This window comes from Metarhizium acridum (assembly GCF_019434415.1).
Source record: "Metarhizium acridum strain ARSEF 324 chromosome Unknown scaffold_568, whole genome shotgun sequence".
Classification (NCBI taxonomy): Eukaryota; Fungi; Ascomycota; class Sordariomycetes; order Hypocreales; family Clavicipitaceae; genus Metarhizium; species Metarhizium acridum.
This window is the reverse complement of record NW_027094041.1, coordinates 491125-512990: the sequence shown is the minus strand read 5'-3', so window position 1 is coordinate 512990 and position 21866 is coordinate 491125. Positions and strand designations below refer to the sequence as shown.

The 21866-nt window shown below is 29.3% G+C and overlaps 1 protein-coding gene across 1 annotated transcript; it reads left to right on the top strand.

Annotated features, from left to right (window-relative positions):
- J3458_019575 (uncharacterized protein) lies at positions 1-1725 on the top strand (the record flags this gene model as incomplete). The annotated part of the gene is made up of 1 exon (XM_007815165.2): positions 1-1725. The coding sequence occupies one exon, from the start codon at positions 1-3 to the stop codon at positions 1723-1725; it is 1725 nt and encodes a 574-aa protein (XP_007813356.2).
- Between the last annotated feature and the right edge of the window lie 20141 nt (positions 1726-21866).

Here is a 21866-nt window from a genome sequence, read left to right as displayed (position 1 = left end):
ATGGATGGCCTCTCAGACTGCTTCTCTGCAACACCGCCTCAACAGTCGCCCAACCAGACGCCGTTTGACGCCGAGGTCGACGTGCTTATCATTGGGAGCGGCGCCGCTGGCCTGACAGCATCCTTGCGCGCACACTCCCATGGCCTCGAACCTCTAGTCATTGAGAAAAATGGCAAAATTGGCGGCAGCTCAGCATACTCGGGGGGTGCATTATGGATTCCTCAGAGCCCGCTCGCCAAAGAAGAGGGCATCCGAGACAGCAAAGCAGATGCGCTGAAGTACATGGAAACCCTCATTGGGCATGTTGGACCCGCGTCAACGCGGCAACGGAAACTCGCGTATCTTGAGCAAGCACCATTAATGGTCGACTTTCTGAGGAATCAGGGTTTCAACTGCAGACTGAGCAAAGGATGCCCCGACTATCACCCCAAGATACCAGGCGCATTGGCCAAATTTGGCAGAACCATTGAGCCCTGCATCTTTGATCTCAACAAGCTGAATCAATGGCAAACACTTCTCCGTACAAGACCCCTACAGCCACCGGCTTGTTTTACAGACGAGTTCACCACTCTCACACGAATGGGCTCATCTGTCAGAGATTTCGTCCAAGCGCTCAAGGTTAGGCGTAGAATACTGTGGCTCAAGGCAGTTGGTGAAGCGCCAGCAACCATGGGGCTGTCTCTTGTTGCGCAGCTTCTTCACCTAAATCAGCAGCGTAACCTTGCCGTTCAGCGGAACACTTCCTTGGTCAACATCATACAACAGCAAGACGGGGCCGTTATCGGAGCCACCGTACAGGAAAATGACCGGATCCAAAGCATTCGAGCTCGACGCGGCGTCCTGCTTTGCGCAGGCGGTTTCGCACACAACCGTTCCATGAGGGAGCAGTACGGCCCGGCGCCGGCAAGCACGGAGTGGACCAGCACGCCAGAGGGCGACACCGGTCATGCCATCCGAGCTGGCATGAGACTCGGCGCCGCTGCTGCTCTCATGGACGACGCGTGGTGGGGGCCAACGATTGTCGACCCGGTCGTTGGCAAAAACTTGTTTGCGCTGCAGGAGCGATCACGTCCGTTTAGCATCATTGTCGATTCTTCCGGGTCGCGTTTCATGAACGAGTCTGCGGATTATACTGACTGTGGTCGTAAGCAGTATGCTAGGAACCGTGACGTAAAGGCCATCCCAGCCTGGCTGGTACTGGATGCCAATCATCGCAAACGATACTCGCTTGGTTGCTTGAGGCCCAGACAAGAACCCGAGGCTGGCTTGAAAGAAGGATACATTTATAAAGCTGAGACGGTTGGCGCACTGGCGGCCAAAATCGGCGTCGATCCGGCTGGGCTGCAGTCGACGGTTTCTCGATTCAATGTCATGGCAAAAGAGGGAGTGGACCGAGATTACGGCCGTGGAAGCGACGAGTATGACAATTACTTTGGCGATCCGAAAGTAACACCGAATCCAAACTTGGGCCCTGTTGCCGTGGCACCCTTCTACGCGGTTGCCGTTCTGCCGGGAGACTTGGGCACAAACGGGGGCTTGGTCACCGACGAGCATGCCAGAGTGCTCAGGGCTGATGGCTCTGTGATGAAGGGATTGTATGCTGCTGGGAATACTTCTGCTAGCGTCATGGGCAGATCTTATCCTGGGGCTGGATCTACCCTTGGTCCGGCACTTACCTTTGCTTACATAGCTGTGAATCACATGGCGAGCGCGTCGACAGGATAAGTAGGAAGTGTTGAACATGTTTTTTAATACGTGTCTGGGGAATTATACTGTAGAGAAGGGGTAGGTTGTTTTTTCTTTGAGGAAAATTGACTCATATCCGATGGTAGGTGGTCTGAGCTACCACGCGGTGAGTAGGATGAACCATGTTTGGGCAGAGACTAGTGCCTGGGATGGCAATTGTGACGGGAAGTAATACAAGGTATGTCCTTTCTATGCTGAGCTTGGTTGTTCAGAGTCATTTGCTGTATTTCCAGAGTTTTGGGGTCCGTAATTTACAATACGGCTGTGACAAGGCATGGTATTGTTAGCAGCCGACCGACTATGGAAAAGTCTACCGTGACCTCAGAACTTGGCAGGAACCACCATATGGGACGAAGCTAAATATGGTGCTCTCACTATCCATATCCCTATGCTTTGGATGATATGCTATAAGAAAATCCCAAAACCTAGCTAAGAAGCGACTGTCACGGTGGTCGAGGCCATTTCCCCGTCACCCCTCCTCTCCAGCCTCGTTCGCTTTGACTTCCGTTTATAGGCCGTACTATTATGCATGATAATATGCTAATGGGGCGGCCTTGTTTTCCGCCTTTGGCCGGCCGTGCCTATGTTTTGAAAAAAGGGGTCCCCGTAGTTAAATGGGTAGATCACCGGTTTACTGAAAAAGGCACATTCGCTCCTGTCAACGAGTACGTAATGTAGGTCACCCAGTGAGTCATCTAGCCTGGCCTCGTCATCTAGAAGGGTTCAATTATCTTGGAAGGTTTGAACTAGACTATAAGGTTCAAATTAGAAGCCAGCTAGTCAAAACCTTCGAATTAGTGCCTTTTCAATTGCAAGGCGGCCTTTTCTATGCCTTCCGATTCCCAAGTATAAAAAAGGCCTCAATTCCATCGTAGATGGATGTAATCAAGGACCGAGTCCACAATCGATGCAATCAATGGATTCCGATCGTGATAACTCCGCATCGTGTACCCACAACGTTTCAGAAGCCATTTGGCTCTTCTCGACTCTGTACAGGCCACTCAGAGAAATGCGTGCGAAGAATGCTACGCTTAAAAGATCACGATTTTGCTGTGTACCAAAACAAACAACAAGTTTCCTAGGGCTCGGCTCCCTCAGGTCATTCTCTCAGAGGGCATTATTCTGCGAGCACTCGAGGCTGCTGCTGCCCAGCGACGCAGACACGGGCAGTAGGATAGCATAAACAAACCAATTCACTTCCTGTCAGATTGCAGTAGATCGACAACAGCACTTCTCGAGTGAGCCAAGGCTCACATGTCGGTATTGAATCTGGCAATATTCTTCTCGTGTAGGTAGTCTCACGCCACCTTTGCGTCTTACAGCAGCAGAGTTGGGCTTGGAAGCGAGCCAAAATCGGGAGATCATCCAGGACTCGCAGCGGAAACAAGAAAAATATTAAAGAGGGGATATCTGGACCAGAATATCATGCGGAACAGACAGCGCGGAAATCTACCATACTCATCACCTGGCTTTTGCCACTTTTTAGGTAATACTTTACAAGTTCCGTGTCGGTCGAATCTAGGCAGCTAACCACTCTCTTTCTCGTGCAGAAACGACCAAAATGCGCTTCTTTGCCCTCAACCTTATTATTCCTATCCTCTTCACCGGTATAGGCGTCGTACATGGCGCTGCTATTGCTGGTGACTTCGCCTCGGCCTGCCCGCTGGGTGAGCGGGCTGAGAAATGCCGCCTTCAGGCCAACAAGTCCCCGCTTGGGGTCGGCAGAATCTTTGCCGGCCAGTCGTTTAAACCCCGTGCGGCTGCCGAAAGGGGTTCTTTTTGTTACAAACCATATGAAGCGTTTTTGGTCCAGGCGTCCACAGCCTGCTGCGGATCTGTCCGCGGCAGTATGCACAATGATTGGCTTTGCGTTGGCTTGAAGACTAACGTCGCAGCGTGCAGTCAGTTCCACCGCTGTTGCCGTATCGAATACCATTCTGGCAACAGTGACGACGATAAGTGCTATTGAGCCTTGGGGGATGTGGTATTGGGGGGGAAAGGGTTGACTGAACAATGTTTGCTTCCAAAATGCTTTGAGGTGCAGGCCCGTGTGGCCATACTGTCACGGCTAAATATACTGGGATGAGAGTATTCAGATTGCGATGTTCCATTGAGGATGGAGAATCTAGTGATAATCGAATTGTCTAAGCCGTGACACACCCTCTTTGCATTGATATTTCTTTGGACCCGGAAGCTCTCACTCACATTAGCTTTTGTTTGGTAGCGTTTAAATTTGATCAGGCTTTGCTAGGTATTTCTAAACCCCTTGTACAACAATATAAGTCGAGTGTCCGCCACGTATCGAAGATATGGTATCTGACGGACAGGCCTATCAATATTTTACAATTTTTGTAAAATTGAAATAAGAGTAGCCTTGTGGGGATAGATTACGGTCAATTTTATTGTATGAATGCACTTGAGATAGCTAGCTATCGTCTATCGTCTATTATCCTTGTATTGATGAAGGAAGACCACTTTTTAGCCATCGATATTCACGGTACAGAAACGATGCTGGCCAGAACAAGCTGTGAATTGAACAAGGCTCTTGCCAGCAGAGCAAACAGCTATTCGACGTCTTTTCCGGGAGTTTTACGCAGATTTTTGTGCTCGTGCTCTCCGCGCCAACCTGATTGAGCTACAAAAGAGAGAATTGTGTGCGCCCCTCATAAAAGGAGCCTTCGGCTGTGAATTGCTCGGCGGGCCAACTTTTTTATTTAGTGCGCTTATATTTTATAAAAATATAGGTTAGGTTAATAAAAGAATGAAAAGAAACCACTTAAATAGTTATATAACATGAACTCCTTGGTTCTTCGTGCCGTCTCTGGCAGTTGAAGTTCTTGTTCCAGAAGCTCCTCTGCCGGGAGTCCACGTGATGTCAACAATGTGCCACGAACATCCGTCCCAAGTCGTCTGGCGAGAACCGCGCCACCTTCCGGCCCATGTCCTGGATAGACTTGGCCTTGTCGCGGTATGTTGCAATTATAACCGATCCGTCGCGCATAAAAACGTTACGCATCACCTGTAGTCCATCGTATGCCTCATTGTGCTCACTTCCGGTCCGCGCCCGGCCACCCCACACATGCCCGGAACCGAGATGGCTCATATCATCTCGGATGCTCCGCAGATCGATGTTCGGCCTAATCGTCGACCACTGGCCCCCGAGCAGCGTCCCTTTAACCTCGTCCGTTTTTAACGTCACCTGGTATGCAGCTCGTTGAGACTCGTGGATCCGCACGTGTTCGCCGTTATGAACGAGTGTCTATAGTCGTACGTCCATTATACCGTTAGTATGGCCATGGTTTTATTCCGGTGTCCTTTCCCATACGCCATCTAGTTGATCATAGTCGCGGCCACCATAAACCGGTCGACACGCAGCCACTACGCGTGCTACTCCGAAAACCATTCCATCTTCTCCGCCAAAATGTCATCCACAATCAGCGGCATGTCGCTGAACGAGTCTTCCAAGCAGAATAGCCGTAGAATCCATAGTATCACCGCCACCGTTGCCGTAAACACGCTTGCGAGCTGGGATCCGTCGCCCCCTTGCCTGATAGCCGTGGCAGCAAAGGAACAGAGCAGTTCGCTCGCGTATATGGCGCCGCTGGCTTTGGTCTTGAGAGATGCAATCAAGAACCTTAACACGATCCGGTCCAGCTCGGCGTGGTCGGACCTCCGCCTCGACTTGGGCTGGCTGCTTAGCCTCCTATGTCGCTGTCGCATGCATCTGGGCTTTCTTCTGTGCTTTCGTTGCCGTCACGTCTATTCGCTGCATCTCTTAGAACACATAGCCCATGTCGCACAACAAGCCCTATCGCTTATCCGTAAACCGTATTGCGAGCCTGTTTCGTGCTTCTTCTCTCTCGATCCTGTACGCCCGCCAGCAGAAATAAAGATATCGCTGACACACAATACTATATGTTTATAGTATATTAATATCGCTGCTCATCCGGAATAGTATCAGGTTACTCTTGCCGTCTTTGATCCCGTGAAGCCGCTGTAGAATGGGTTGGGAACGGCGTGTATCCGTGGCGAGGATCGCTTGACTTCTCGCTTGATACTATCACATAGCATTATAAGCCCTCCTCTCCGCTCGACATCTTCCTCTAGTGCTTCTTCTACTAAACTATCTATAGCTTTAGCGTTGATCTATCTTGTGGCCGCGAAAATAACAGCGCGGTTCTTTCCTTCGTTAAACTCGACCCAGCGCATGTCCTTAACGAATTCATTGTCGTAATTCGCGCCCCGTTGAGCCTGACCCGCGCGGCGCTACTGCTCGTTGGACTCACGTAATCGCTTTGCGCCTCTCCGTACGATCTGCTCGAGCATGCTTGGGGCTCTCTCGTTGCCTGTTTCATCTCGTTCGTCGGCCGTTGTTACACGGTTGGGACTTAATAAAGCCTAACGCCGATGTAGGACCTGTAGGCTTACCTAAACTAAATATACGGCGCACTTACCGCCCCTAGTATCTCTATTTCTTTTATATATATATATAATAATTACCGCGCTCTTTATTTCTCTTAGAAAACTAAGAACCTTTAATATTATACTAGATTATCTTTAAATTAAGCTTTTACTCTAAGCTCTTATAATTAAGCCCTTATTATAAATAATCTAATACCCTTAAAGAAGACCCCCCTTTTCTAGTTATATAATTTACCCTATAATACCTTAACTTTCTTATATTACTATTATTTAACCCTATAAATAAAGCTTTATAGAAGCTCTCTTAATAATACTAAGAAGAACCCTTAAAGGAGAAAGAGACCTTAAGCGAGGAAGAATTCTTAAATAAGAACGTTACTTTTAATTAAAATAATAATAAGAAGAAAGACGTGAATAAGAAAGATAATAATAAGAAAGAAAACTCTTTATTACCCCCTTAAAGTATTATAATAGCTCTTTATACCTTATCTTATACGACTTAAAGGTTTTAATTAAGTAGAAACCTATTAGTATTTAATTAAGGGTCTTATTACTTCTTTAATTACTTATTAAAAGCCTTTTCTATTAACACTCTTATTAATAACTAAAAACCTAGCCCTATTACTAGTAATAATAAGGAAAACCTAAAGTAATAGGAATATTACCTTATACCTCTTAAGCCGACTAAAGTTAAGCCTAAACCATCGCAAAAAACTCTAAGTTCTACACTATAAATTATATTAGCACCAGTGGTAACGATTACCCTAGCTCCTAAACTAAGGAAACTAGATAAAGGGAAGTAGCTGGAGAACCTCACCCCCTTTTAGGTAAAACCTAACCTCTTATAATCTAAGCCTATTCCTTAGGTAGCTATAGTTTCTATTAAATTAGAATAACTAGTTATTTATAACCTACTAAGCTTTAACGTGGTAATAAGGGACGCTCTTAAATTAACGGGAAGCTTTAAACTAATTAACTAATTACTAGTAATATACGAAAACGTTATTAACCTTAATAAATAACTAACTTAAGTCTATAAGGTAGTTTACTTTTAGGCCTTAAGTATTAAGGTATTAAACTGCTAGAATCTCTAGGATATTCAATGTAAGTATTAAGAGGTTTATAATAAATATTAAAAAGTTATTAACCTCGCTTAATAAAGCCTTATACCTAGTAAGAATAAGCTTATACGTTTCTAGTATACGTAGACCTCTAAATGTATTGTATTTTTTGTATTTTTTAATATACTGTATTGTATTATATTATATTGTAATATAATACAATATAATATATAAATGAAATACCTATAAATGTATTATTAGAAGATATAATAATAAATTTTAAAAAATATATAATAGTAATAGATTTTTTTCTTATTATAATAATATAAAAATTATACTTAAAAGTCTACGTATTAATCAAATATTTTACTTTAAACATAAAATAAATATAAGATTATATAACTTTTTATATAAAATAACTAAAAAAAGTCAGGTTTTTTTAAGCTTATAAAGACCGTTTATGATGTAAAGTAAGTAAATACTTTTTAAATAATTTTTTTATTATAATATATATAAAAAACGAAAAAAAGAGAGAGGAGATAGGAAGGAGGGGAAAAATACGAGAAAGAGAAATAAAAGAGAGAGAGATAGAAGAGAACGAGAGAAGAAGAGAGCGAGAAGAGAGAGGGGGGGGAGTGGGGCCGTGAGGGATAACGAGAAGGAGGGAGTAGACTGGAGAGGCGAAAAGGTGTAGGAATATAATATAAATTAGATAGAAATTATATATGATAAAAAGCTGGAGCTTTTTTGATATTTATTTATATATTTTATAATTATAAAATATTTATATATACTTATATATATTATAATATATATATATATATACATTAAAAATAAATTCTATGACTTTTATTATACTATATATTTAATCTATTATAACTCTATGAAAAAAACGAATTTTATTATAAAAGTAATACTATTTAAAAGCTTATAATCTCAGCTATTTAAAAATAATATTTTTATTTACTTTTCATTAATAATTATAGAAATATTATATACGGTATTTAGTGGTGTAAAGAAAGTGGAGTATTTAAGTTACCTCGCTTTAAGAAAAACGCTACATTTTATAAACTAGAATATCTCTACTAATAATAGACTAAAATAGATAAAAATAGGACTAATTAATAGCTCTTATAAAGCTCTATCGTTATATACTAGGTGTATCTTTATACGTCTAATATTCTTAAAGTTATATTAACTTAAAATTTAAAAATGTAAATACTTCTTGTAGTATATATATGTATGTTTTAGGTGAAAAAACGCCTTAACGTAATATAATAGAAAGCCCTTTATGCATTATAATTACACCGGTATATTCTACTATTTTATAATAGTTGTATTTTATCTTGTAAATTTTTCACTGATTTTTATACGAATATACACGTTTTAGGGGTAAATTAGGCATTAAAAAAATGCCTGAAATTTAAGGTTTTCATGACATCCTTTATTGTATTTAAACTCTATATATTAACTATATTATCTCTTCTTAAAGTTTAGAATTCTCTTTTTTTACACTAATACTTAAACACCTATAACTTAATTAATATCTTACTTTTAATAAAACTTTTTTTTTTCACTAAATAACTCTACTTTTAGGGTATATAGTAACTACTTTGTTTACCTTAAAACCCTATCTTATTTATCATTAAAAATAGCTGAAAATCCCTTTAATTTTAAACCCGATTTATCTACGAATAATAACTCTACTACGAGTCTTTTAACGCTAAATTAATATTAAAATGACCCTAAAAATAATGGGAGCTATTAATTTAGTTTAAAATTATATATCTTTTAATATAATCTCTTTAATTTTTAATTATTAGAGATTAATTTTAATAAAGAAAGACTAATTTATTATTTTTACACTTAACTAGACTATTTATTTACTTTTTATAGTAAGGCAAAGCGTTTTTAATCTTCTAATAGTATTATACACTATAAAAAAAAACATTCTTCTATTATAACCTTAAAAAAGAAGAAAATTCTAAATTAACGTGTAAGTTATTATCTTTAAACTATTCTTTTAATATATTAATATAATATTATAATATTTTAAAGATATTAACTACTAATTTACTAATATATAGTGCCTATTATTACGGAATTACCTTTATTATCCGAAATATCAGCTTAATCTAGTATATCTAGTAGTAAAAGAGGCAATAAAAGACCTAGAAATAATACTATTATTAGTGAATTTTTTAAGGATACTACTCTTATGCTAGCTATTAAGTTTATGCTTAAAAATAACCTATCTTTTACTACTATTACTAGTAAAAGCTTTAAAAAGCTAATAAGCTATTATAATAAGTAAGTTTATAATATTATATTATATATTTAATAATATTATATTATATATTTAATAATATTATATTATATATTTAATAATATAATATATATTTAATAATATTAACTTATTTTAGTTAAGATACGAGCTTTTTTCACTATTAAAACATACTTTCTTATATAGATATTTTATATTTAAAAATAAAGAAGAATATAATTAATATAATTTAAAATTAAGTTAATAAATTAGGTTATATATTTATTTAACTTAATATTTAGACTTCTATTAATTCTAAATCTTATTGAGGAGTTATAGTTAATTAACTAAACTCTAAATTTGATTTAGAATACTATTTAATTAGTTAGTTTATTATTTTTATTAATATTATATTATTATTTAACTTTTTAAACTAATTATATTTAGGATTTAAATATTTACGTAATAACTACACTAAAAGTTCTATTAATCTTTGTTTTAATTAATTATTATTAGAATATAATATAAAACCAGAAAAAATATTAAGGTAAGTTAATTATAAGGTTATTTTATGATATTTTATGATATTTTATAATATTTTATTAACTTATTTTAAAGTATAGTTCTACTAGAGATAACAGCTCTAATAATAACACTTTTCTTACCTCTTTTTTAAACTTTTATACGGAAAAAAACCTAAAACCTTTTAATATTCGTTATATAGCTTATATTTTAAATATTATTGCTAAAGATATTATATTTACGTTTATTACCGAATTAATAACATTTGAAAATATTAAAAAATACAGAAATAGTAAGCTCTTATACTTTTTAACTAAAGAATTTAACTAATTATCTTCTAAAAAACAAAAATAATTTTTTAATTTACTTTTAGGTATTTTAAGTTTTTTTTTATTATATTTATATATATTTTAAGCTAATCATTATATAGGAATTATTGGAAAAGTTAAAAAAATAGCGATTCTTCTTAAAAATAACTAATAACTTTATTCTTAATAGATTAAAGCTTTTAAAGAAGCTAAATCTAAGGGCTTTATAGCTAAAAATAATAATATTACAAAAATACTATTAGGTAAGTTATAACTTATATAATATATTTAATAGCTTTTATTTCTTTTATTAAGACCTTAAAAATCTATTTAAAACTATTAATAATTATTACTAACTATTTTTACTTAACTTAGCAAACGCAATAAAATAGAATTCAACTTTTAGAATAATAAATACGACTATTATGCTTAAAAAAGCTATTATATTATTATAAAACGTTATAAATATAGTAGCTTTTAAAGATGCTAATTTAATAACGTAAGAATAGCTTAATTTAAAGACTTTATTAAGCATTTTAAAAGTTTTTAATAAGCCTATAAAGAAATTATAAAGCTAGGCTTATAATACTATAAGCTTAGTATCTTTTTATATCTTTAAAATATACTTTCTTCTTAAAAATATATTAGAAGATTAAGAAAGTTAGCTTAAAAACGTAAGTTTTTTATATTTTTAAACTTTTTATATTAAAATAATAATTATTTTAACTTATTTATAGAAAACCGCTTATAATCCATTAACTAGAGCTTTTATTTTAGCTTTAAATACAGGTTTAAAGAAACTAAATTACTATTTTCTAAAAGATATTAATAGTAATTATAGTTTTTAGAAGCCTTATTTATTTACTACTATATTAGACCCTAGATTTAATATTAAAACGGTTAGGACTCGATTTAATATAAATTTAACTACTTTACATTTATTATTAAATAATTTAAAAATAAAATATTAAGAGTAAGTATAAATAATTATTAAAAATAACCTTTTTTTTTAATATTTTATAATTAATTATATCTTAGAACATATAAATTATATATAAAAGACCCTAAAAATAAGCTTATTTTAAATATAGAAATAAAAGAAGATTCTTCTTTTAGTTCTAATTTAAATAATCGAGTAATAATCGATTTATAATAACTAGCTAAGAAATTAACATCTTATAAAGATTCTAGGCTTAAATTAAAGCCTAGTTTATTTAATAACTTATTTTCTAAGCAAAAAAAATAAAGCTATTAAAGAAACTAAAAAAAACGAGATTTTTAGTTATTATAAGCTTAATTTAAAAGATAATAAGGTATTTTTAGCATTTATAAGCTTAATTATATAAAAATATACTAACTTTTAATAGGAAGATATATTTATTTGGTAGGCTAATTCTATTAAAGCTTTTCCGATTCTTTTAATAATAGCACGAAAATATTTAGCTATTCTAGCTACTTTAAGAGCTATAAAAGGGAATTTCAACTAAGGAGGTAACGTGATTAGTAAGCGAAGAACCTCTTTAATACATTCTAATATTTGAAAAATTTTATTATTAAAAAACTAGGCTAAAAACAAGGAAAAACGAGTTAAAATAAAGAAATATTATAATTTATTCTCTTATTTAAGCTTAAATTTAGAAAAATCTGAATTAAATAAAAATTCAGCTTTTTCTAGTAGTAATAAAGCTATTTTTAAAGTTAAATTTATAAATAGTACTAAATATAGGGAAGAAGAGAAAGATAGTAATATTTATAATGTATAATAGCTTTATATTAGTATAAAATAAAGCTTTTAATATTTTTTTTAAATTTTATAATAATAAGAAGAACTTTAGCTTTATAAAGATATTTATATTAATATTATAAGTTATATATTAAAAAAGTTACTTGCATTTATATTTTTTTAAATTTAATATTTACTCTTAAGTCTTTTTATAGTATATTTTTAGATATATTATTTAGAATTAATTATATAAAAAATAGTATTATATTAATATAATTTTAAGGTTTATAATAATATATTATTTACTATTATATTTTTAATAATTATTAAGATATTAAATAATAAAGCTTAAAAAATTAAGTTTAATACTATATAAATTAAGAAAAAAGGACTTAAAAATAATAATAATTAAGCAATATAATTAATTAATTACATATACTATATATATATAAATAACGAACTTGTACTCTCGCTCTCACACCGTAATACTAGCTTAAGATTACCTCTAAAACGAAAAATAACCTAAAATTTAAATTCCTTACACTTGATTACCCCCTATCGCGATGCTATATTAAGGCTATAATAGGGGCGGTATAAAGAATATAATGCTAATAGTAATAAATAAAGGAGAAAGGGAGCTTATATAAGCTATTACTACTTAAATATAAGCAGAGAATAGTTTACGAAATAGGTATTATATAACCCTAAGCTAAATGTAATTTAAGATAGACTTAATAATAAAAAACGCGCTATTTATAATAAACTAGCTAGTCTTATTCTAGTAGCTTTATTAGAGCGTGTATAAGAACTATTTAAGAAGTATATTACCTAAAAAGTAATATAATATCGCGTTAAAGTTATAACTATTATTAATAATACCTTAATTATAAAAGTATAGCTTTATAATATAATTATAATTATAGTATAAAAAGCACTTTATAGTACCACTTAATAAAGAACCTAGGTAAGCGTTATAATTAACCTAGCTAAGGCGTAAACCTAAAAACCTCTTCCCTTAATTATTCTTAACTACTAGTATTATAAAATTATTATTAAAGGTATTATAATTATAAAAGTATTTTAAAATTAAACTATTAAAGATAAAGTAAAGGCTATAAATTAAGCTCTAAGAAGTAACGTAATAATAGCTACGTATAAGCTACCTAGTAGAGATATAGTTATTATATTCTAAAATAATACTTTTTTCTTTAAGGAAAACACGAATTAAATTTAAGTTACCTTTAAGTTAAAAGTAATAATTTACATAAGAACTCTTAGTATTATAATAAAAGCCTTTCTTATTTAATATACTAAAAAAGAAAACCTTATAATTAACCTTAATAAAGATAATAACGCGAAGATTATACGCGCTATAACGCGTTACTCTTAAAGTAATATTATAATATAAACGGTTTTAATTCTAGGAGTTAAAGGGATAAAGTAAGCGAATAAGCTATACTAACTTAAACTTATATATAAGGCTAAGATATTTAATATTAAACCTTATAATAAAACCCTTAACCTATATTAATATTATAATTATTATAAGATAAGCTATATTATTAAATACTATAAGGTAATATTAAGATATAATTAATATACTATTACTTAATACGAAAATAAAGAAGAAAGCTACTCTATTATTATATTAAATACTAGAAAAAAGTACGTTCTTTACTTTAAGGCGTATTTAACCTAATCTTACCTTTACCTTATATTAAAGAAATACTAGAATAAAGCTAAAGAAGTATACGTAAAACGCTTAATAAGATTTATTAAGCTATATTATAATAATAGATATTACCTAAGATTAAGAGCTAAGAGTAATTTATTCTTAGCGAAAAACTAATCTTTTATAAAAAAGAGAGAGCGTTTACTAAAAAGCTATAATTATTATAATACTATTAACTTTTAATTAAATAGAATATTATAGTATACTAGTTACCTTTTAGCTAATACCCTCTTAATAGAAGTGTTAATTATAGTTATTTAACCCTTTATCTAATAATAATAAAAATCCTTTATTAGAATATTAATAAGAAGAATACACTTATATATATAGTATTATAATATAGCTTTAATATTAACCTAATAGTAACATAAAAATAGGAAATAATAAGATATAATTAGCCTCTTAACTTAAGGCTTAATAAATATTACCTAATATATTATAAAGAAAGAAATACTATATATATTAATAAAAGGTATAGCCTTAATACGTAAAAGGCTTAAAAAGGGAAGAATTAAAGCTATATAACGCTTAAAGGTATTAATATTTTTTCACTTTATTTAAAGCTATTAGGCCTTAATTAGTAAATATTATTAGTAAAATTAAAGATAATAAAGCCCTTAAATTAAAGCGTTTTTATTAGTAATTTTAACTAAAAACATCTATTATAAAACGCTTATAGTAAAATATTTAATAGAGTAAAGAGACTTCTATAAATAATAGAGTAATAATAACTTATACTTATTACGCTATATAAGAAATCTATTTAATAATATTATAATTATAGGGATAATATTATAAACCTAATATAAGCTATATAAAGCCTTAAAGTAATATACTTAAGCGCGCTTAATATAATTAAATTTAATTATATTTTATAGTTAATTAATATTAACCTTAAAGAAAAGAAGCTTATATTAAATACCTTACTATTAAGGTATATATAAAAGAAGATAAAAGATAATCTAATAGTTATAAAGATATAATACTACTTTAACTTAAAGATAGCTTTAATATTAATTTAAAACTATTAAGAGATTAATAAATATATAAATTAACTTATTAAGTAATTATAAGAAATCGCTTAATTAATAGCTTTAAAGAAGAGAAAGGGTAAATTTAAAGGGGAATTCTAATAGATTAGCTATATAATTAAGGTAATAGTAGCTACGCGTAAAGTAAAGAGAGCTTAAATTAAAAGACGTATAAAGCTAAACTAATAACTTTACTATAAGGTAAAGAAAGCTTAAACTTAAACTATAACTAAGAAAAGAAAAAGCACGTAATAAAACGCTTTAAGAAAAGTATTATTAGTTAAAGAAAGCCTTTAAAAACTAGAAAGATAAGCGAGACTTTAAAGCTATACCCTCTTAAAGTAAGCTAACCTTTTACTATTATATTAAGGTAACCTAAATAATTCTATAAAGTAACTAGCTATAAAGTATATTAAAAAGGCTAATATTCTTACTAAAAAATTCTTCTTTAAGTTTATAATTAATCTTAACGCTATTTTAAACCTAACCTTCTCTTAACTTAATATTATTTATATTTTAAAAGAAGATTATATTAACCCTATTAAAATAAAAATAGCCTTAACGTTTATAGTAAGTTAAAAGGCTCTTAGAGATAATAAAATACTAGTAAGCCTTTTAAAGGCTTATAAGGGACCCCTTATTAAAGTAATTACTTATCTTTTTAATAGCTCGCTTAAATACGCTTACTTTTTAGCCTAGTTTTATACTATTAAAATAGTTATATTATAAAAGCTAATAAAAAAGTTAAAGAATTATAAGTAGGTAGGTAATTAAAGGCTAATATTACTTTTAAACGTAATAAATAAAGTTATAAAAGCTATAATTATAAGATAAACTACGTAGGTTATTAAGGTAAAGATAATACTTTTAAACCTATAAATAGAAAATAAAAGAAATAGATCTATTAAAACTACGCTTAAGATTATAATAAAAGTAATTAAAATAGCTTAAAGTTAACGTGGTATTACCTTACTTTTTTAGCTAAATATTAATAGCGCCTTTAATATAATTGATTACCTTAAACTTATTTAAACGCTTTTAAAGGTAAGGCTCTCTTATTAAATAATCGCGTTTATTTAAGCTATAATTAAGTTAAGAATAAGTTACTTATACTTTAATAAATAAATATCTTAAGTTTATTAAATATTAGTAAGTATTTTATAAGGTTTATTACTCTTATTAATACTATTTTTACTTTATATTATCTCGCTTTATAAGCGACTTTAAAAAGTACTAGGTATTCTTATCGTAGATTTTACTAATAATATAAATATTCTAGCCTTTAATCAGACATTAAATTAAACGTAATAACGCCTTAAAATTACCTAAAATACGTGCGTAAATTAAATAATAAATACTAAAGTTTACTTTAACCTAATAAAGAGTAAGCTTATATACTTTAATCGTATATAAATGCTAATAATAATACGCGTTTACCTTAATAACGTAAAGATATTATTAATAATTATAAAAGTATACTTTTCAAGCGTATAGCTTAATTAAAAGCTTACCTAAAATAAATATTAAATAAAGATTAAGAATAAGTTAATCTAATAGTAACTTACTCTTATCTCTTTTATAGCGTTTACCTAAAAATACTCTTATAAAGAAGTTAAATACTTATATAATTAGGTAATTTAGTCTATTATTACTTATAAAGTAAGCGTATACTATAAACTAATAGAAATTATAATAAGCTAAAAGGTATTACACGATAACTTACTAGTAAATAATTAAAATACCTTTAAGCTATTACTAGGGTATTTAAAGCTACTCTAATCTCTTAACTTAAGGTAAAAGCAGCTATTCTACTATTAAACCTTTATTTAAATTATATAAAATAGCGCTTTAAATAATAGCTTAAAGGCTTAAAGATATTAGGCTAGATTTATATAATATATATATTCGTGGTAAGGGTACTTAAATAAAGGTATAGCTTATAAAGAAAACCTAATAAAGAAATTATATAATAGCTATAAATCTAAGGCTAAGATAGTATTACGTAAAAGGTATTATAGGTAAACTAGTAATATAAATTCTACTTTTAATATTATAAGACTAGAAATTATTACCTATAAAGAAACGTTAAGATAATAAAAAATATACCTTAACTTAAACCTATTAAGTAAGGTAAGAGAATACACTTAAACCTATTAAAATATAAAATAATAACCCTAATATAGCTACGTATTAGCTATATAAGTCTTAATAAATTTCTTTATAAGTAGCGTATTCTTAGAGTAAAGTTTCCCTTATATTAATATAAAATAAACGTAAAAAACGTATACTATATTATTATTAAATACCTATTATATAATAATAATTAACTATAAGACTAGCCTAAGAATTATAAGAAATTCCATTAGGCCTTAAGGAATACTAGCCTAATATAAACCTTAACTTAATAGCTATTAAATATAAGTAGGCTTTTCTATTATTACCTTATTATATTACTTATAAAAAGATAAGCTATATAAGCTAATAATAATACTAAGAGTAAGTTAAAGCTAAACTTAAGCTAAGGTAATACTAGGGTTTAATATATAAAAAATAATTAAATAAAAGGAATTTAATTTATTATAATAATAAACTATAGCTTAAAGCTAAACCTAGCTTAATAGCGTAATAATAAAAGAATTTAGTTAATAATATTAGGCTATATTAATCTTCTTTAAAGTATTCTCCCTCTTAAATAATAAATTTAAGCTTAAAGATAAGCGAATAATACCTTACTTATTACTTAATACCTTTATTAAATTACTTACACTTAAATTATAATTCTTAAGTAAGTATTAACTTTAATAAGGCTATAAATAATAATATAAGAAAATAATAAGAAAAACGTATTAAAGATAAGCTAATACTACTATTAAATATAATAGCTTTCTTTATAATAATAAGTAATTACTATAATAAATTATTTATCTTCTCTTAAATAATATTTAAGGCTAATATTAACTTAATAACGCGCTTTATAATAGCTAGTAACTCCTTTTAATTACTACTATTATAGGTAGCTAAGGCTAAGCTAATAGTAGCCTTACTCTTAAGCTTATTATATAGTTTTTAAAGAATAATTATATTAGCCTTTAATTAAGCTAAAAACTAAGATTAAATTAAAGCTAAAGTTAAGGGTATAATAGAGGTATATACCTAAGGCTTAAAAGTATTAATAAGCTTAATAAGCTTATTTTAAAGCTAAGGTAAAATTAAATAAATCTTAGCGTTAATAGAAACCTATAAAGTATTAATTAACGTATAAAAATAATAAGATTATAAGTTAAAGCTAAGCTAAACTTAATTTACCTTTAAGTAAAAATAATTATAAACCTAATAATTAAAATAAGTAATAATATTAAATTCTATAAGAGTTAATAAAGCTAAGCTAAAGCTAGGATATAAAAATAATTTTATTAAAGATAATATAATAAAAATAAGCTTAACTCTTCTTTACGCTAATAATAACTTAAGCTATATAAGGTAAATATAGAATTTAACGCTAAGCGCTAACTTATATAAATATTAATATAATACTAAGCTAGAGTAAAATAAGGGTACTTATAATAATCTTTTACTTAATAGCCTTCTTCTTTTAGGTAAGCGTAAGTATTTTACTCTTAAAAGAGCTATTCTTTTATAATTAAGTTAATACTATTATTAAATTAAAGTTAATTAATCAATTAAAACGTACCTTAAGGGTAATATTAAGTATAATTATTTTAAAGATAATAAGCTTTTATAGAATATTAATAAAAAGATATTAAGATTAAGCTAAAGTTAAGTAAATATACGAAGTAAAATAAACTAATATATAATTAAAAATAATAATAAGGTAAGGGAGAGAGACACCTAGCGCTAAGCTAGTATTAAGCAAAGACTTACCTTAAATTAAAAAAAGCTTATAAAAACTATAAGAGATAAGAAAAAGCTTAAAGAATAACGCGTATTAGCTAAATTCGCCTAAAAAACGCCTAGAAAATAAGCTAATATAAGTATAGCTTTAATAAGCTTATAAAGAGAGCTAAAAGCTATTATAAGGCAAGCCTAATATTAAAGGTTATAGAAATATAAAAATTAAGGGTTTAAAGAAGAAAGAAAGAAAGGAAAATTAATAGCTTAATTTAAAGCTCTTATAAAGGCTATAATAGGCCTTAAATAGCTAATAATAGCTAGCTAAGCCTAGTTAAGTAGCCTTAAAAGTAAGGATAAAGTAAAGTTTACTATAATACACTAACTATACTAGAAATATTTAAGATATAGCATTACGCTAGGCCTAAAACGGTATAGTATAATATAACGCTTAAAGATAATTACGTAATAGCCTTAAATATCTAGATACTAAGATAACTACTTAATTAGTATATTAAAGCTAACCTAAACTTAGCTTAAATCTCTACTATACACGCTTTAATAAACCGCTACTAGAATAGCTAGCCTAATAGGTACCTTTAACCTATATAATCTAGAATACACTTTATATAATTATAGGTTATAGCGGGGCAAGGATAACCTAAAATAAAAGTAAGGGGGTTTTTCTTTCTATATAAAGGGTTTTCCTACTTAAACTACGTTGTAACGGTGGCTTAGGTTCTAAGGCATAGTAGGTCTATTTCTTAGAAAGTAAGTTAGGTTAAATGCTATAGAGTAGCTATTTAAGTAGTATTATAATAAGGCCGTTAAGAGTATAACTCTTAATAGTAAGACTATTACTTAAATTAATTAATAAAGAACTAAACTATTTAATTATAGGAATACTTTCTTCTTAAGTATTCGTTTACCTCTCTATTATAATCCTAGATTAATTAGCTTAACTATTAATCCCTTTAAACCTTAATTAATTAGCTTAAGATTTAGTTAATTTAATTCTCTTTAGTTAATATATTTAAATATTAACCTCTTTAATTACCTCTTAGGTTACGTGGCTAGTTATATACCCTTACCTTCTTCTTATACCTATAAGTTATACTTATTTTAGCTAGTGTAATCCCTTCCCGTGTCTTATATAGTATTATTTATAATATTATACCTCTTCTTTATTAGTCTTATTCTTAAAGCTATTAAAATAGGCTAGCTTAAGTGTTATGCGTTTTCTTTCTTTTATTATTATATACTATTATATTAATTAACCGTGTCTTAAAATAACGGTTTAAAGCTTTATTTACTTCTTCCCTTTACTAGAATAACCTTCTTTTTATAATAATTAATAATTTATCTTTATCCCTTATAAAGGCTTACGCTTATTACGCTTATATAGGATTTTCCTAATATAAAGCCTTTATTTTTAATTTAAGTTATTATATAAAGTATATAATAAGTAAGTAAGGGAATTATAATATTATAAGGGTAACCTCTTAATAGCTTTATAGTATTATAAATTAATATTATAAGCTTAAAAGGGAGCTTAAAGAAGCTAAGAAGCGTACCTTAGCTAAGAATTAAAAGGTCTTATATTTATAGAAATAAAAGAAATTATAGTTTAAGAAAATAATACGTGTAATTACACGTGGTATTAATAACGTTAAAGAGTTAAAACGTATAAAATATAAGGAAGCGAAATAGCTTTAAAAGACTATAAGGGTTCTTCTTACTCCTTCTAAGAATCTAAATTCTATTTTAGTTTATTTCTTAAATATTAAATTTAATATTAAGTTATTAAATAATACTTAAAAGATTAATTAAAATGCGTTTCTTAGGAATAAAACTATTTAAGTAACGTTAAGTAATTTATAAGATTTTTAGCTGGTTCTTAGGTGTTTTTAAAGTTTAAATATCCCTTTTATTTAACGAGATAATAACGATTCTTTATACCTTCTCGTGCTTTAAGTATTCGTTTAACTTTATATTTATTAGTATCTTTTATTATAATATTTATAATAATTATAGATTCGTTTAGTGCTTTCTCTAATAGTAATATATAAAATATAGGATAGATTCTCATTTTATTTAATAATAATAGTTTATAGTTAATATTTAAGATTTTTCGTTTAATAAGAAATAGTTTAATCTTCTTTAAGTTAAGTTTATTACTAGGTTACTTAAATTTAATGTTTTTACGAATAAGGTATACTTTATATCCCTTCTTTAAAATTAGCGCTAATAATCTCTTTTTATTCGTATAATATTTTATTTAGTTTTATAAAAATATCTATTTCTATTATAAGTATTTTTATATTTCTATTATAATTACTATATATACTATAGCTACTAGCGCGTTTATATTCTATGTTATATATATCTTAATAATAGGGTTAAATTCGTAATTTACCCTAAATAATAACATCTTTATATTATTAATCTTAAAGCTATTATAAGCCTATTATACTAGTAATAGCTATTCTACCTAATTATTCTATTAGTAGTAAATATAGCTTTACAGATATTATTCAAGTATTTAGTTTAAGATTTTTATTTATTTATTTAATTATAAGTGGAATGCTATTAATAAGCTTTATTTAATCTTTATAGTTTTTATAAGGTATTTCTAAAAGTTTAAGGTAAATAATTTATTACGATTTAATATAAGCTTTATTAGTAATTTATATTATATAATAACTATTTTAAAGAATATATACGTTAAGTTCTTAGTATTACTTAATTTCTTATATGAAATATAATAGGCGTATTTTATAAGTTTATTTATAATAATTAGAATGCTATTATAAGCTACTTTTATTATAGGTTCTTTTAACTTTAATAGTTTAACGATAAAGTCTATTATAATAGTTTACTATACTCTTTTAAGTGGTAATATTAGTTGTAATTCTTCGTATAGTGCGTGTTACGCTAATTTTACTTTATTATATATATTGCATTTCTTAATAACTTCTTATACTATTTTTCTGCTTTCTAAAAAGTCGTATAATCTTCTTAGCCTATTAATTGTTTTCCTTACACCTTAATATTCGTGTAATAGGTACTTATATATTTCCTTAATAAGCTATTCTTAAAGTATACTAGAAATATATTACCGTTTATTATATAAGAAGGTCTTACTTTCCTTAAATAAATACGTTTTTATTTCTTAATTATTTAAGTAATTATTATTCTTAATATATAAT